This window comes from Alosa alosa, chromosome 10 (genome assembly GCF_017589495.1).
Source record: "Alosa alosa isolate M-15738 ecotype Scorff River chromosome 10, AALO_Geno_1.1, whole genome shotgun sequence".
Classification (NCBI taxonomy): domain Eukaryota; kingdom Metazoa; phylum Chordata; class Actinopteri; order Clupeiformes; family Clupeidae; genus Alosa; species Alosa alosa.
Genome location: NC_063198.1, coordinates 27,929,393 through 27,948,881, shown reverse-complemented (window position 1 = coordinate 27,948,881; position 19,489 = coordinate 27,929,393). Strand labels below are relative to the sequence as shown.

At 43.0% G+C, this 19,489-nt stretch overlaps 2 protein-coding genes across 2 annotated transcripts in view; one reads left to right on the top strand and one right to left on the bottom strand.

The window, feature by feature from the left end:
• snta1 (syntrophin, alpha 1) overlaps positions 1-19,116 on the bottom strand; it is a 30,262-nt gene extending 11,146 nt beyond the window's left edge. The window contains exons 1-2 of the mRNA XM_048254656.1: positions 18,722-19,116; positions 9,277-9,462 (exon numbers count right to left, since the gene is read on the bottom strand). Of these exons, the coding sequence (XP_048110613.1) occupies positions 9,277-9,462; positions 18,722-19,007 (472 nt within the window). The 5' untranslated portion in view covers positions 19,008-19,116. The remainder of the gene's footprint in view (positions 1-9,276; positions 9,463-18,721) is intronic.
• Positions 11,024-14,139, top strand: tlr22 (toll-like receptor 22). The gene has a single exon (XM_048254360.1). The coding sequence runs from the start codon at positions 11,024-11,026 to the stop codon at positions 13,721-13,723; it is 2,700 nt and encodes an 899-aa protein (XP_048110317.1). The 3' UTR covers positions 13,724-14,139.
• Positions 19,117-19,489: the final 373 nt, after the last annotated feature.

Here is a 19,489-nt window from a genome sequence, read left to right as displayed (position 1 = left end):
TGGAAAAAGCAGCTCAGCTCACACACAAAAGCACACGCACACACACACACACACACACACACACACACACACACACACACACACACACACACACACACACACACACACACACACACACACACACACACACACACACACACAAACACACACACACACACACACACACACACACACACACACACACCCAAACACATTCACATTCACACACAAACACGCACAGGCACACGCACACACACACACACATACTCTCTCACTGGCACTTTTCTTTTTAACAACTGTAAATGTTAACATTAATACAAATGCCATGCAAAAATTATTCCTGGCTATAGCAATTACCTTGTGTTGTGTGTCCCAGCAAGGGAATGACTCAGGAAATGACTAAATGTTAAATGTAAATGTTCTATATTACAGAGAGAGAGAGAGAGTGTGTGTGTGTGTGTGTGTGTGTGTGTGTGTGTGTTGTGTTCAGTAAAGCTTTATCTCTCATCCTCAATAGGTCTATTTCCCAATTCCCAATTCCCTGTTTCCCACTTAGACTGAAGAGAGAGAGAGAGAGAGAGAGATAAAGTGAGAGAGAGAGAAAGTGAGTGAGAGAGAGAGAGAGAGAGAGAGAGAGAGAGAGAGAGCATAAGCAAGGCATGCTGCCCATCTCCAGTGAGGCCGTGTTGATGTCATACACTTGGTCTGAGAAGCCTGCTTTCGGTTGGCATAGCAGCAGGTTGTTAGTCCCGCCGCCTCATTGGGCAAACAACCAGAGCCTGGTTGCCAGGTCCAAGACAACTGTGGCCTATGGCTGTGCCCCCCTCACCACACCCCCAACCCCCACCTCCTGGTTGTCGTGGGAGCGGCTGGAATGTGTCTCACTGGCTACACTGTGACTCCTGAAGCATGCTGTTCTCTGCTGAAAGCTCCATTAGCACTGGAATGTCCCTCAACCTCCCCTGCAAAATGTCCCCCCCTCCAACACACACACACACACACACATGCACACCACTTACACCCCGCCAGCACCACACATCAAGACCACACACCTCTCCCTTTTACATACACAAATGTAGAAAATTCTAGAAAAACACCTCCAAAAAATATTCCCTCTTCACACCTACACGCACACGATTTCAAATGCCAATATTTGCATGTTACGACCTTTCTTGGTGGTTGACATAAGTGTACAAGAGGTCCTTACTTTCTCAAAAGTGAATACCATTTTAACACATTCATTCTTAATCCAGTATTTCATCTCTATCATTAAACTGAAATACTCCACATATATTCATGCATTGAAAGTTGTGTACACACTTGAACATGGAAATATTGAAGTAAATATGACCTTTTCATACTCAGTCAGTCAGAATGAGCATTGTGTTTTTTTAGCATTTTTCATCAATTTGCATCAGAGGGTGAGAATGATTAAGAGAGGGACATAGATAGATAGATAGATAGATAGATAGATAGATAGATAGATAGATAGATAGATACTTTATTGATCCCCAAGGGGAAATTCAAGAAAAACACAAAGACACGGAGCTACCTCGACATGCTGCCACTCTCGTTGGCGCCAGAACCGGAACCGGAACATAAGATATACTTCTCATCATCGTCATCAAAACCCATTTCATTCGATGCATGGCGCCCAGCCAGAGGTTTCGGGACACATGCAGTACAATGTTCAAAAAACCCTTCAATCACATACCCTTCAATCACATACAAAAAAAAAAGCTTTCAAATATGATTGCTTGCCATGAAGTAAAGTAAAAGCAAAAGAGCTCATTAAAGTAATCTTGCAGATTGAGGCAGTTCAGTGGGGCTGAACAAGCAGGCAGAGCTCAGAGGCTCTACCTGTAAAACTGAACTTTTAGCTGCAGTGTGTTTTTATCTGTGAGCTGGTCTTATCAGCCAGAATGATGATATGCTGACTAAGGTTAACTTTACATGGCCTGAAGAGTGTGTGTGTGTGTGCGTATGCGTCGCGGCGCGGCGGCAGGCATGGGCGATGCGGCGTCCGTGTGCGTGTGTGTACGTGTGTGTGTGTGAGAGAGAGAAAGGGAGAGAGAGAGAGAGAGAGAGAGAGTGAACAGACTTTCCCCCACCTGCCTCCACAGTTGACAGCAGCTGAACGCATAAAGAGCCCTTCTGGCTCCCCACCACGACAGACAACTTAGCATTACCCAACCGCAAAACAAGTCAAGTAGGCTCAATATACAGTGCTGCATTCATTACTACTACTACTACTACTACACACATACGCCTACTCACACTCCTACGCTCAGGTTTCACACAAACCTGTGGTCCTCAAACACGCTTGGCCATGCCTGTTTACTTTGAGTTGTCAAAACAATATGGCAACACTCAAAAAGTGGGAGACTCAATAAGCCCTGTGGCTGGAATGTGCTAGAACAGCGGCCGCGAGAAGATGAGCGGAGCGGAGCAGAGAGGTGTGGAGACGAGCAGTGGGGCGATCACCGCACTGTTGTGGCGCGTTCTGAGTGCGGCTCGCCGCCTTTAAAGAGGGATGAACAGCGAGGATGCCCCCAGGCTGGCTTTTTTATTTTCACTGGGATGTCCTAGCAGCTACTACACCCCAAAACACCGCCCCCCCAACACACACACACACACACACACACACACACACACACACACACACACACACACACACACACACCTCACCCCACATGCACACACATACACACACATACAAACACACGCACACAGACACACACACACACACACACACTCACCCCACATGCACACACACACACACATACACAAACATACAAACACACGCACACAGACACACACACACACACACACACACACACACCCCTCACCCCACATGCACTCCTCCACTCCCTAGCTTTTCTGTGGAAATGAAAAACATCCACTAACAGAGGTGCTATTGTTTAGCCGCCACTTTCGTTTGTCCCGAGGACATCAGTCGTGTCAAGGACGCCGGCATCCACATTCTTGCTGCTGCGCATATACTGTACGCCTCGCAGATATGCCTCATATATGTGCACATATGCCTCCCAGACAGGGAAACCACATCCTGGAAACTAAAACACACACACATAGCAAACAAAGGTGGTATCTTTTATAACTAAGGTGTGATTGCTGATTGAAGAATTGTGCAAAGGAGTTTCACACAGAGACATTAGATATTCATAATTATGCAAGCAATAGCTGATAGCTGTGAGTAGATGTTTCAACAGAGTTTGGAGTCTTTGGAATTTGGAGCTACTATGCCAAATGTTTTGAAAAGAGTGTAAACAAGTGAGATGACTTCTGTGGGGTATACTACGAAGCATGTTAGACATATCTAGGCTATGTAGACATATCGAGGCTTGACAAAGCCTTGACTCAGGGTATAATGCTAAGATACTACGATTGCAGTTATGTGATATATTTGTCAAACTAGGCTTTCAGCTCAGATCTATCGCTGCTTCGTGTTGGGATGACTTTGGCCAATCGTAACGGGAGACGACAAGACCGCCTCTATTTAAAACAATTACTTCCTCATTCATGAGCCGATAGCTTAATCTACACTGCGGTCATTTTTTGTGTCTAATCTATAACATCAAATAAATCCATTGTCATCAGTTGTTGTATGGTATGCACGTCCATAGTGGGATATTTGCACGCACAGCACTATTAAAGCGCATTCGAGATCCAAAATGTTAGTAGAGGCGGAGCTCCACCTGTAAGATATATGACAGAATCCTACACGTGAGATAACTTTGTTTTTAAGACAATTGATTGGTCTGTGTGCGGTAGATTACACGATTTGAGCTATAACTTAGCACATAACCTCCTCTCGACCAGGTTTGGTTGACAGCATGAGATACCATGGTGATATAGCAACACTAAAACAGATCCACTTTCGTGTCACAGCATAGCCTGGCTTTGAGCGCAACATACCTCGCTAACCCACTAATCGAGATTCGTAGTACACCCCACTGCTGTTCTAAACAGTTGAAGATGAAGATTATGTAAATCATTATGCCACCACTGTGCACAGCCCTAAAGTATCACACACAAGCCACACACACACATAGTTCTGTGAATCTGCAGTGTCTCTGTGACAGCAAGACTTGTGAATATGAAGGTGGAAACCAATGTATTATGTCTGCTGACATGCTTTCATGTGTGTGTGTTTGTGTGTGTGTGGGTGTGTCTGTATGTGTGCATGAGAGAGAGACAAGAGAGACGAGAGAGAATGGATGTGATTGGCAGTGGACAATGCGTAACATTAGGGTGATTAGGATGATTAGCTCTTGTGTGTGAGTGGTCCGTCTGTAGGCTGACCTGAATCAGAGACTCAGTCAGCTTATCATGCTTGCCTACTGCTGGAGGATGGCCAGGGGAAACCGTTACGGTAAAACACCTTGATGACCCAATGTCCTGAGATGGAGTCGGGGTACGAGGGCAACTTTGTGTTTTACGCGTGGATGTGTGTGTGAGAGTAGTATGTCTTAGTATGTGTTTGTGGGTGTGTGTGTGTGTGTGTGTGTGAGAGAGAGAGAGAGTATGTGTGTGTGTGTGTGTGTGTGTGTGTGTGTGTGTGTGTGTGTGTGTGTGTTTTCTGTGTTTTGGTGTGTGTGTGTGTGTGTCTGAAATTGCGTACTTCTGCACTAACAATACCTAATTTGAGTGCATGAGGGTGTTCACAATGAAAATTCTAACGACACGAAGGGCGCTGCAAGGCCCCGGATGGTGCACTCATAACGGTCAAAAAGCTGAGTGTGGAACGCTGGACACTTTTCGCCAAGCAAAAGCAAGTTATAACATAAACGGTTCATGTCTTGACACAGTATGACCATGTCACTGTCGAATTGAGGATACCAATAAAGTTATATTTAAATGTTGCGTTCGTCATTTCCGTGAAGTGCACGGAGTTAGTGTTTGATATGAGGCAATACTATTCTGTTCAAATTTGTGCACTCCGCCAGTAAGCACACAGTGCACATAGGGTGCTACACGAAAGTGTACTGACGAAAGTACACCAATTGAGACAGAGCCTTGTGTGTCTGTTTTACGTGTGGATGTGTGTGTGTGTGTGTGTGTGTGTTGTTTGTGTATGTATGAGTGATGTTAGGGTGCTGATAATGAGTGAATTGGAGCATAGTTGAGAGGGTGGAGCACTAGCACAAATGGGACTGAGCTAGCACTAAGGAAGCTCAATTACCCAAACAAACTGTAGATCCTGTGTGTGTGTGTGTGTGTGCGTGTGTGTGCGTGTGTGTGTGTGTGTGTGTGTCGTGTGTGTGTCCGTGCGTGTGTGTGTGTATGTGTGTGTGTGTGTGTGTGTGTGTGCGTGTGTGTGTGTGTGTGTGTGTGTGTGCGTGCGTGCCTGTCCACACTGCATTCCGGTTTTCTCACCCTCGTTCGATGGGAAGCGCTGGGAAGGAGAGCAAAGAATTTCACGCAGCCCAAATCCCAGCGCCCATCTCCCCACCTCCCCACTGCGATCCAACCATCCGCTCTCCTCTCATGACAGGCCCTCCATATTCCCTCCATCTCTTTCCCTCCCTCTCTCCCCCTCCCTCTCTCCCCCTCTAGCTCTAGCACTCCCTTTCTCCCTCTTCTCAACCTCTCTCCCCTCTCTCTCTCTCCCTCTCTTTCTCTCCCCCTCCCTCTCTCCCCCTCTAGCTCGTTGACTCCCTCTCTCCCTCTTCCACTTCAGTTTCTCAACCTCTCTCTCTCTCTCTCTCTCTCTCTCTCTCCCTCTTTCTCTCCCCCTCTAGCTCATTCACTCCCCCTCTTCCACTTCAGTTTCTCAACCTCTCTCCCTCTCTCCCCTTCCTTGAACCCCCCAGTGCCCCATTAGCTGTGAGAAAAGCTCACGCTGGAAGTGCTGACTCCACACTGTAGATCCAGCACTAATCATATAAACTACTTGCTCGCCGCTGAGACCCCCATCTCCCCCTCCATCACTCACTCACTCACACACACACACACTAACGCACATACGCACACACACCGCCACACTCCCGCCGGCTCACGCTAGCCTGGGGCCCCGCGTCCACTCCGTCACGTTAGCCATACACAGTGGGGGATGGAACAAACACAAAGTCATAAAAATACCCTGTCATGGGGAAAAACGAGAGGAGTGCAATGCACTTCCAACGGCTGGGCTATGATAAAACTACTCATGTCAGACCTGTGGATTAGCACAACTCTTCAGTCAGGTAGATGAAGTGAAATTGCCTGTGTTGGTTTCAGTTACCAGTTTCAATTCCACTTCAATTCCATTCAGCCACCTAACTTTCCCCAGTGTAGAGTTTAGGAAAGAGAAGGGTGGGAAAAGCCATGGCATACACAGTGCACTGCATACTGAGCCATGGCATACACAGTGCACTGCATACTGAGCCATGGCATACACAGTGCACTGCATACTGAGGTGGGTAACCTGGCTTGAGAAAGTAAGGTTTCTTTTTCTCATTATATATGTAAGTAAGTATATAAGTATGGTCTCTGCATTTATTCCAATCCGTGAATTAGTGAAACACACTCAGCACACATTGAACACAGTGAGGTGAAGCACACACTAATCCCGGCGCAGTGAGCTGCCTGCAACAACAGCGGCACTCGGGGAGCAGTGAGGGGTTAGGTGCCTTGCTCAAGGGCACTTCAGCTGTGCCTACTGGTCAGGGTTCAAACCGGCAACCCTACGGCTACAAGTTCGAAGCGCTAACCAGTAGGCCACGGCTGCCCCTTAAAAGAACTTACTTCTTAAAAGAACTTACGTTCCCTTGGGATCAATGACAGTTTCTAAAAAATAAAAATAAAAATAAAAACTCCTACCACATACCGTATGTGTTCCAGTCAATCACTAAATAAGATGATTCCAATTAGCACAACTCAACTCAGGAGATCTGGATTAATACAATAATTAATACTAATAAAATACACGCAGTACATGGTATAACTTATACTTTCTGAAGACACACTACTTCTGTGTATAATGCAGTTGTGGTCAAAAATCTCCAGGCACACTCAGGTGTGAGAAAACACTGCAGGTTTATTCACGATACCGGGAGCAGTTCACTGGCAACAGCACGTTCCAGTAACACTACTCAAAGTTCTCTAGGGCGAGGCCCCATCTTATACATGTTAGATACATCGTGGTAATACAAATCACATGAGTACAATGGTCTTTTCCAAAACTCCCCATACATGCAGAAATACAACAATACATGTACACTTCTTGGACATAGCATGTGACCCATACGCCATACTCAAGACATGTGGCTACTCCAAGTAAGTAAGATAATTGGTCAATACAATACATATACATCCTTCAGCATTTTCTTGCCATAGTCCATTTCCTGTCAGGATGTTCCTAATATTCCTAATATTACTGCCTCAGGCAGAAAACCCTTAACTCGTGACAAAAGGGGTTGCATGACCTTTATTAGAAAGTCATGACACGGAGAGAGCAAATGACAGACAAAGCAAAGTTGTTGCACTGTATTGAATGTATAGAAAAGCATACACATAATGTATGAAAATGTATTGTTAATCACTTCTATGTAATAAGATTTGTTAGTAATCCAAAACTTCTACCACACAGTCATATGAAATAATACAATGGAATGCCTCAGAATTTGCCAATGTTTCAGTGCCTATGCTATGATGATATAATGATACTTCTAATGTGGAGGTTTTAAGTGATAGAACTGAGTACTGACAGTCACACATGGTGTACGTTAGGTTGTGCATGCATTGAAGATGACTGCACATGATGACACACACACACACACACACACACACACACACACACACACACACACACACACGCACACAAAAACACACACACACACACACACACACACACACACACACACACACACACACACACACACACACACACACACACACACGAACCAAAGCCATATCCCACATTTTCTCTGACTATGCAGGGCTTAAAAATATTATGTCGGAAAATTTGAGTTAGGGTTGGGCAGCACAGGGTGGTGTCCAGTACTTTTCCTGTTAATACTTGGCTCCATAAATTGGAAACTCACTGGAAACTGAGCTTATAGCCACACACATGTTAACTTCTCAAATACTCTCTCCCTCTCTGGTATTCTGAAGAGTGTAGCCTACTGCTAGACACAATAACATTTTAGTGCTTGTGCAAAGAGCTTGTGGTAATGTATGTATTACGCTTAGTGTATAGAGTCCTAGAGTATTACTCAGACACTCCTACACTCTGCTAAGTCAGCTGTATGCAGACCTCTTCTCATAAACCTTATTCATCATGTATGCTTGTTTGTGCTTGAAAGTGTTGAGTACGCATGCCAAATATTCCTTTGATTTCAAATCCACTGATTTATGGGAATCAATCAATGTGCTTCTCTACAATCCAAGGTCTTCCACTTTTTTGTCACAGTGTTCCATCGTAACTCGTAAGCACTGGAACCTGTACAACTTTTGGGGGGGATGTTTGCACACGCTCCAAATACCAGCAACCTCAAAGGAGTTGCATTACCATTTACGGTATACTCCCAATGGCCACAATGGAAGCACAGGCTGACCTGCCTCTAGTTCCAGGCAGAAAGGCATGGGTGACACGCTACACACACAGAACTGGAAACGTAGTTGAGCCAGGGAGCACATTAGCAGACTAGAGACACTGCTGTGTGGGAAATGTGTATGTACCTACATAGAGAACGTGCTTGCACTCATTGTTAGCACATTGCGGCTAAGCTTACAGCCTATTGGAAGAATGACGGTTTGTAATTTAATACAACTGATGATGTAGTGATGGCTGGCCCGCTTTGGCCATGCTGAAATGAAAAAAACTCAATCACTCAGCACGGAGGCCGTCACCATACAAGGACACAAGGTCACAGAGGGAAGGGAAGGGAAACTAACGCTTTACTGTTCATAATACAGATGTGACATGAAATAGGAAGTGCATGGCATTATATGACATGAAACAGGAAATAGATATTTGTGGGATGGTGAATGGGAACTTTCAACTTTCAAGCCTGTGAAGTCAAAAAAAATCACCACTAAAGAAGTTGCTTTGTTTCGTTAGAAATCGTAAATGGTGGCTGACGTAGCACAACCAGCACCAAACTCTGCAGTTACAGAGAAACTATGCAGTTTTGGCAATTTCCTTGCTGTTTTCTCACTTTTTGCTTGCAGGTTTCTCTGCAGAGCTGTTCAGTTAAGGTAAATTAAGCTAAAAACAAACTGCTTAGTTCCCCTTTAACCTGCAGCCTCGTATGTGCCTCTTCATGGTAGGAATGAAAGCTGCTCCTGACTTACCCTCCAGGATGACCTCCTTGCCTGTCTTCTTCAGGGCCTGCACAGCTTCATCATGAGTGGCCTCCCTCAGGTCGTTCCCATTCACAGACAAGATGGCGTCCCCGACGTACAAAGCCTCCGTCTGGTCTGCGGCTAGGCCTTTGAAGATTTTCGATATGAGGATGGGCATTTTGTTCTCCTTCCCGCCTGTGCAGAAAGAACCATTCCAGTTATATGGAAAAAAAAATGAATGTGGGATGGCAACAACAGTGTATGATTGACATCCAACCAGTAAAGGAGCTGTAGAAGCACTTAAAGCACCAAATATGGTATCCAATTTACAACTGTCACAAACATTAGACCGTTAAGTACAATTATTCAAGAGCTCTATCAAGGATGCACGTCTTAGTAAGTGGTTTAGATTCACCCCTGTTCATAACCCCTGAGGATCTGCTCCCTATATGAGTGATTTGAGATCACAAATCCCTTATCCCTTACTTCTATAGTCTGAGACTGATGTCAGGAGGGCCAAACTGTGACCACCCTTGTCCCTTGACCTTGATTAAAGTCAACTGTCTTTTGTGTGTCCTTTTGAAGAAATCTCACTTTGTTCTTGCAAACAGCTCACACATATGGTATAATAGTGTTCCTTTATTGCTTGTCACAATCTAAGCAATCTCAAACACATTTAATGATGGTCTAATCTGGACATGAGTCATCAGTCCAGTAGTCTGGCAGGTTTTTCATTACCATGAACATTTGGACATTTTGAAGTAGTGTGATGTGATATATTTACCGGTAATATTTCTTTGCATTTTCAGTATCTAGGCTAGACTACTGAGCCCATCAAGGACAGATGCCTGATACATTGTTATACATCATCAGACCTGGGTATGGCTAGAAATGCTCTTTCTGAACATGCCAGGAGCCCAATTCAAGAGCATGGTAGCATCTCTTTTGACAAGTTCTGCGCATACTGTTTTAGAAACACTCTCTTTCAGTCAGGTTACACTGACTAATTTAACATAACATTAGTGGTTGAAATTTGAAGCCTTTCTATTTCAGGACAAAAAACAAACAAATAAATAAATAAATTGGTTGTTTCATTTCCTTTCTCAAAGGCAGCCTCTGAGAGGCGTGATTGTGAAATCTGACTGCAAAACTCTTTTCAGTTCCTTTTATGCTGCATTTGAAGGCAGTGACACTCAGGGTATGTGCTGTTAATTACTTTTGTATAATTTCCAATCAGTGCTAATTCTGCAATAATGCATGATTTCATAATCCTAGTGTGGTACTGAACTAAGACATCTGATCAGCATACTAGTAGGCAATTGTGAGCAATATAGAGATTGACCAACCTTCAGACAAACCTTCTATAGAGTATGAAACATTATATAGGAACGTGAGAAACTGTGGGTAAGAATATTGAAGATTACATTCTGACAAGTTATGACATCAGAAATTGATTCCTGCATTATGTTCAACTTAATTTGACATACAAAATAATTTTGCATTTAAGAATAATTCTTGAATTCATTCACTGTTTTTACATTTTTTCAGGTTATGACAATCCTCTGAAATCGGGAGCAAATTAGGCTACTGAAGTGTCAAAATGAGGAGAAGACATATGGCTACTATAAACATGTTGCTACTTCAGCTCTTTCTTAATTGCCTTCTCAGTATGCTCTCAGAACAGTTCTCTCTCAGGAACTGCATTCTGTATACATATCTCAATGGCACAGACCATCTGAACGTGTCATGCAGTCTTATGGAATTAGCAAAGGTCCCATCACCAATACCCATCCATTCAGAGGCACTGGATATTTCTTACAATAGAATCTCAAACGTAACGGTGGGAGATTTCAGAAATCTCTCAAACTTGAGAAATATTAACATGTCAAAAAACGAAATATCAATGATAGAGGATGGCGCTTTCAAGGACCTCATTGACCTGGAAAGGCTCAGCTTGGATACCAACAAGTTGACAAATGTGACCAGAGGCTGGCTACAGGGACTATTTAGCCTCTCAGTGCTACGGCTAGATGACAATCAAATTGAGTACATTGAGTACTCTGCTTTTGTTTCCCTTTTAAATTTGACAAGTGTACATCTGAGAAGAAATCAACTCAGACACCTTGAGCAAGTCAAGTCCATATTTCACTTGCCGAATTTATTGGAGTTATTCATTGGACAAAACAAGTTCTGGGGTTTTGTGTCTCATAACCTGTCGACAACACCTTTGCAAATACAGAGGCTTGATTTATCTTCAAATCCATTAAAGATATTTCAGATTACAAACAACATCCTTCCAAACCTCAATTACCTCAACCTCATCAATTGTGGTCGGCGCAAGAGACCTTTCCAATGGATAGTTCAGAACCAAAGTTTTTTGAACTCCACAGAGACACTCAATGTGGGTGGACCTGAAACATCTGAGGGGATGATAAAAATCATACAATCTTTCAATTCCTCCCTAAAGACACTCCAAATTAATCCCTTTAGCACACAACACTTTGAACAATTTTTACAAAAGATCTGCATTCATGTGCAAAAATCGCTATCTTTAAAACACATTAAGATCCCCTCATTAAGTGACCACTTGTTTAAATCATGCCACCAATTGCAGGAAATACAATTTGCCCACAATAACATAGCTAACATCTCTTCATTCGCATTTGAAGGTCTAAATCAACTGCAAGTTCTACACGTGCAGGATAATCTAATTACTGTATTGAACAATATTACAAATGTTCTACCTAATTTGAAACTACTTGATATGTCGTATAACAGGATAAGCCATCTGGCCTGTTTTGACTTCAGCAATATAACTCGGTTATACCTTTACCACAACTATATCATAGAGATAAAACCTTGCACTTTCAATAAACTTACCAAATTGGAAGTGTTATTACTGGCTTCAAATAAACTTTTAAGCCTTGAAAACATTTTTAACAACAATCTACCAAACTTGAAAGTGCTGGATTTACAAGGAAATAAGATAAGTCGCCTCACCCAAGGGGTTTTCAAAGGGCTACATTCTCTTAAAGACTTGATTCTTACTGATAATCAGATTTATAGTATTGCTACAAATGCTTTCACAGGATTGAAAAGTTTAAAAAGTCTTTTCTTGACATTAAACAAGATATCAAAAAAAACACTGGAACATCAAGGCTTGTTTCTTGGTATGCCAAACCTAGAAGTCTTGGATTTGGCTAGCAATGTAATATCATTTAGTAGCAAGAAACTTATATACCCACCATTCACAACATTAAAGTCACTAAAAACACTGTATATGAATAGTCAGAGCATTCAAAACCTGCCTTCAAATCTGCTACAAGGCCTGAATTTATTATCTCATATTTATGGAGAAAATCTCAACCTTCAACGTGTGCATCCTGACACTTTCAATCACACTCCCAACCTTACGTTCCTGGACCTCAGCAAGAACAAGTTCTCAAACGAAAATTCTTTATCTCCAAAGATGTTTCATCCAATCCCTGGATTATCTGAACTCTATATAACACAAAACCATCTTCCGTCATTAGACTTTCTACTTGGTGCAAACCTGTCTCAGCTCACAGTTCTTAAAGCCTCTGATAATCAGCTACAGGGAATTAACCAGACTTTAGCCAAGTCTCTTCCTCAACTGACCTACCTTGACCTACAAAAAAATCCATTTGTTTGTGACTGTAGCAATGCATGGTTCTTGGATTGGGCCAAAAATGACAACTACACTCAAGTGGTATACTTGAATAAGTACAAATGTAGCTATCCATCAGGCCTGAAAGGCCAACCTCTGGAACAGTTCAACGTAGACTCCTGCAACGAGACCTTTGAATTCATTTACTTCCTCAGCAGCTTCTCCCTGGTGACTCTAACAATGTTGGTCTCCTTCTTTTACAACTTTTTGCGATGGCAGCTGGTCTACGCCTACTACCTTTTCTTAGCTTTCCTCTACGACAGCAAGAAACGGCAGAGGCAGCACCAGCAAGGCTTCCAGTATGACGCCTTTGTGTCCTACAACTCCCAGGATGAGTTATGGGTCCTCAGAGAACTGCTACCCAATCTGGAGGCCGACCAAGGATGGAGGCTGTGTCTCCACCACCGAGACTTTGAGCCAGGCAAGCCTATCATCGACAACATCGTGGACGGCATATACAGCAGCCGCAAGACCATCTGCGTGATCACACGCAGCTACCTGAGGAGCGAGTGGTGCTCCAGGGAGATTCAGGTGGCCAGCTTCCGGCTGTTCGACGAGCAAAACGATGTGCTGATCCTGATCTTCCTGGAGGATATCCCGACCCACCAGCTGTCTCCGTATCACAGGATGCGCAAACTGGTGAAGAAGCGCACCTATCTCACCTGGCCCAAGCCTGGCAAGGACACCAGAGTCTTCTGGCAGAAACTACAAATGGCTATGAACACCAACAAAGGTGAAAACCCTATTCTCTTGGGACAGGAGAATTAGATTCCCTTGCCTCGCCTTCCATGCCCATGTGCCAACTGCAAGACCGAAATGCCATGAAATCTATATTGAAATGTTTATTGTATAATTAAATGCAATCTGTATTGTTTAAGGTGATTTTGTTGATTTAGAAATACATGGTCATATGTTTTGATAGCTAACTTCCAATTATTAACAAAATAAAATAACAAAATAACATTAATTAACAAAATTGCCAATTATATTATCATCCTGTTTTTTTACAAATCTGTTTGACTGACACGTACTGAAAAGTAAATTGATACACCTGCTATCTGAGGGTTTTTTTTGTGGAGTTTTATATTTGACCTACAGTATATGGAAATGAATATTGATGCCAACATTTGTGTAAGGTGTACCCATAATTGTCTCCTTATTTGGGTAAACATACATTACTACTAAGATAGAATATCATCAGTTATATCAGTTATATTCATTTAAAATCAAGGTGACGTATCCCACAAACACAAAATAAAGCATCTTGTAGTTAAATCCAGCCTGAGAGAAGAGATTCCCATATGTAACTCTTTAAGACAGACTTCAACAAGCTGATAAATTCACTCTCTTCCACGTGAGGCTCTTGGCGGGATATACTGTCAATAATGGCAAGAGATTGGGTGTCTCCCGAAAGAGAAATGTCTGGACGAGCCGATTACATCACATTAATTCCAAATCCGTCTCTGAACAACTGGTCTGCTGCTGGTGATTCATGAAAGAGACTGGCATTTGAATTCATGCTGTGCCTTTCCAATCCTGAGCTGTGCTGCCACAATAAAACCTGAAGGTGCGACACTGAATGTCATGTGCATTTCAATCACTACGTCAGTGTCTTGTGGTACACACACACACACACACAGACACACACACACACACACACACACACACACACACACACACACAGCCCCCTGCTCAGAGCCAAGGGGATGTGCAACTCTTCCTGAACTCTTCCTAATGGTAGCAGCCAGCATGCCAGCATACACAAAGGATGTAAAACATATCTAAAGGTTTTAAATCAAGGCCGAAGATTGAACATGAAAGATCATCCTCATGTGACCTTTATTGGCCTTATCAAGATGAAGTAGTTGATTCTCTTGGATGCCCGACCTAGAGTCACAGATGCTTTTTTAGTTCTGAATTTGGTAATTCAGCTGTTTTTGTGAGTGACTTACAAGGACATAAATAAATATTACATTAACAATAAGAATTAACTGTTTAAAGGTAAAGTCATGTGGCCTAATTCAAAAAATACATAGACATAATAATAATAATCACTACAAACATATACCATATAGCTCAGATAATGTAGAGAGGAAAACTGTCAATGTTCACTGTGTCAAAGGCTGCAGATAAGTCAAGTTAAAATTAAAACGGATGACTAAGCAGAGGCTTTAGCTACTTTCAATGCTTCAGTCACAGATCAAATGGCATCTGAAACTTGCCTTAACACCACTATCTCACGAACCTTTGACAAGAAGGGAAGAAGAGAGACAGGTCTACAGTTCTTCTCATCAGCTGAATAGAGTGCACTTCTCTTGAGCAAAGGTGCAACTCTTACTTGTTTGGAAAAGAAGTACTCCAGAACTGTGAGTGATGAATCATTAAGCTACATACTGTGAACTCACACCACTGAAGACTCTATGCATAGTTTATGTTTTAGAAAACATGATTAAGCCATGGCACTGTGATGGACTGTAACTGCATCTCTGCTTCATATAGCTCCAATCTGTCCTGAGAGGTCCAGATGAACACACTGTACGTAAATCTTCTTTAATGCTGCATGGCTCCAGGTGGTATGCAGTTGAAAGAGGCCAAGCCAACATTATTCCATCAAGCCCAACAATAGTTTTCATTGGAAATGACAGCTTTTCATTAGACCCGAAAGCCTCCAAAAGTATTAAATGAACATCTGGTGACTCAAAGAGGCTTGAAAAGGTTACCTTGAGCATTTGACAAGAAACATTGCAGTGTGACGCTGTTTGGCAGACAGGAGCAATCGAGGATGTATGCTTACTCCCTTTTTTACTGTTCAACATACGCATCTACAGTATGTTTCCAGGAATAAGGTAAATCCACCTCATTTCCGAGACTTCCAAGACAACTTACGGTGCTGCTGCTGAGATCTTACAGTGAGCTAATTATGCATAAGCTCCTTTGTGCAGGCATTGGTCTGCACACAGCCGACCCCTGACCTTTCAAGAGGCAACACACAAGAGACAGCGTCAGTAATCTCCCTAGATATCAGTCTACATAGTATGACCTCACAAATGAGAGCTCCATCAATCAAGGCTCTCCTTAAATGTCCTCTGATGTACACTGGACAGCCACACAAAGTCAGAGACACCACCATAATATTAAGTTAGCATAATATTTTCTGCAACAAAGTTTGCAGCATATTCGACAGCTGCCCTGGAACTTACTGCGTGCCTGAACACAATAGCAAAGATGATGGGGATTATTTGTGTTGCCTCAAATTTCAACTCAGATTTACACATTGAGATGTGGCTACCACCACCCATGTGCACAGATGATACCATTAATATGTGACTTACAACAGAACTAGTCCAACCTTTCCCAGCCAGAATAATCCTGTAGTGTGGAGGCTGCTTGTCAGCCAGCTGGACAAACATACTGGCATCTCTGCACTATGCTTAACCCTTAAAGGAGTACCGTCACACCGGTGTGATGGGAATGTTGAGAAATGAACGTTCTAAAGAATATCTGGGTTCATTAAATTCAACATAGAATTTTAGAACCTTCAATTGTTGCGGAACTTAGAATGTTCAAAAACCTACACCTTTAAGGGTTAACCTTTGAGATAAGGACAAATTAACTAGTCAAGGCTGAATAAGTGGATGGAGGTTAAACAGAATACTTCAGCTGGCTGTCAATATCATATTTAATAGACATACTGTATTTAATTTGCTCCGTTGTCAAAAAAATACTGCACTATTCTTGACCTTTTGATAAGGAAAAATAATGTCCTCAATGACCTATACATGGATGGAAGTTAATTGAAATGCTTAAATTGGCTGTCATCAGTATGGTGTTTATGTTGTTACTTTGTCAAAAAAGAAATAATCTTATTTCATTGTTCATATCACAGATTTATTGTTTTGTTTACCACAAAACAAATGTCAGAAATGGGTTTGTGTGGAAATAGGTAGTGGAGCACTGTATATGATGGAAAAGATTTCCCTTTTACCACCAGCCTGTCTATGCGATCTCAGTATGGTACTGCTGCACATAAATATTATGTCTGTCACAGCTATCAGCTGCACTTGTAGAGAGGCAAGGGTAGACGAAAACACTGTAGCAAATGTAGCCATGCAACTGCACTTTGGACTCAACACAAGGTCATATTCACCACTCACAAATTGTTCCAATATCACCGCACCACCATCTCTCTCTCTCTCTTTCTCTCTCTCGCACTCTTTCTCTCGCTCTCTCTTGCTGTCACCCCACATGCAAGGGGTGGGCTCCCCTAAAATAAACATCACCAGTCTCGCTTCTCTCCACTCCCCTATTTGACAGCTCTCCTCTGAGGCCAATGACTATGCCAGGCAGGGTAGTTTTCTGGTCAGCTGTTGGTGTGGTGGTGTCAACTACACCCCCAACCACCCCCCACCCTCCTGCCACCCCTGTGACGCCTCACCCAGCAGCTAGCGACTCTCCCTGCGAGACTTTGCTACCACCCACACTGTTGATTTAAGCTCTCCTGTTTCACGTAGGGACACAGCTGTCTTTTAACTGCAGCGAGCGGTGTCACCGCTCGGCCCCTGTCTACACGCGACTTCAGCTCACTCCAGGCCCCCTGGTCTGGGCTCCTCTGGTCAAACTCCCTCGCTTCTCACTCCTCACTCACTCATTTCTCATGATAACATGAGGCGAGACCCAAAGAGATCTCACATTGGGGTGTGCTTGTCATAAAACTACACGTCCCAAACACTGCTGTGTCTAGGGGTGTCTTGACAGTGGACATGGTGAAAAGGTTCTGCATGTTCAACCTCACTGAGATGGCTGACATTAAATTACAGTAATCGAGTGAACACTTTGAGGCAAACAATAAGGGGCTTAATTGGAAATGTACAATCATATTCTCAAAATAGACACAGCAAGATTTTATTGCTATTTTATCTGGATAAATGTCACCAGAGGACACATACACTCAGAGCAGACAGACAGCCTGGCACACACACACACACACACACACACACACAATCTTCTTTCTGTCAAAAAAAGTCTGGTATTGTATAGGTTATGTTTTTCAGGATGTTTGTACTGGGAGGTGTGAGAGTTATCTGTTCAGCGTGTGTGTGTGTGTGTGTGTGTGTGTGTGTGTGTGTGTGTGTGTGTGTGTGCCAGGCTGCACACATGTGTGGAGACATGACATGGAACTAGATGGTGAGGTATGGCTTGATGAGTTCCTTATTGACCTGTCTGTATGGCCTCAGGGGACAAAAACCCATCCTCCCTTGCAGTCTGTACATGGCTGTCTCATTGAGCAAAGCTCTGGCGAAGTTATTTAAAGTTCAGTAAGACTACAACGATTTAACAATTTAGTCAAGTTATCATTTTAATGTTTTACAGGCGGATGCCTTGTGGAGAAAATAGGCTTTGACAACAAACGTAATATGATTTCGTCCATAAATGATCGCATTACAGACAAACTGTTGGAGGACTTTCTGTTCAGGACATGAGCTGCCCGACCGTCGCTGCTCCTGCTCCTGCTTCTGCTTCCCACTTAGATTAAACAGGGCAACTTCCTCTATTATAGTCATTTTCGGGAGATGTCAGGGTATTCCAGGGATATAGGCTACAGATCGTTCGATAATTAGAGAAAAAACAAAACAGACTGTTTTGAACAGAGCTTGACTAAGTTGTGCCGAACGAATGCTCCATTTTGTAGTGAGGACGTCAACTGAAGTTAACTCCTCACAGTGTAGCGTGTTAATTCATTCGAGTAGGCTACTTCATTCTTCTTACCTTTAATACTGATTCCCAGACCTCCTACGTCTTGCTTGGTCACGCGCACCGTGCGCTTTACGTTGGTGATGGTCTCCGGGACCGGAGACGAAGCAAGGTTGGCCGGGTCACCGTTGACTGCCCCGGCAGGCACCGGGGCGGATTTCGTGGCTTCATCTCCTTCAACTTCTCCAGGAGTCAGAGTCAGTGTTTCGTCGCTTAAAGTGGCTAGAACACGGATCCAACGGTCCACAGTGATACGAAGTTCCAACAGTCCGCTTTTCTGTGCCTTCATCGCGGCAGCCATGTTCAACGCATTCCTGGAATACCACTTCACGAGCTGGCAGTCCTGTAAAGAGATAGGGGTGGGGAGAGATGCCAAGAGATACAGCCCCCTCCTCTCTCTCTCTCTCTCTCTCTCTCTCTCTCTCTCTCTCTTTCTCTCACGCTCCCTACAGTAATCGAGTGTCTTGGAGTCGGGTAGCTTATGGAATGAGTCAGGCTAATGCCACACATCTACCGACTCCATAGTTTTTGACCAATGACTTATTAAATTAAAGTAATAAAACAATTAATTATTTAGTAAACTCTTTATTTATTTTCTTCTGGGAAACAGTGCCACTAGCCCTACTTCGTTCTATGCTTCTTTAGTCATTGAGAATTATGTAAAAGAAGTTCAACCATGCTAGTTTTGGGGAATTTTCTTCACTTCACTTTGATATCTAAATATATATTAGTGTTCTTCTTTAAAAGTTTCTAAACTGTTCATTAATTGACTAAAATAATAGG

Excerpts from the sequence above, each read along its gene's own strand:
- tlr22 (XM_048254360.1), top strand. The coding sequence starts at position 11,024 with ATGGAATTAGCAAAGGTCCCATCACCAATACCCATCCATTCAGAGGCA.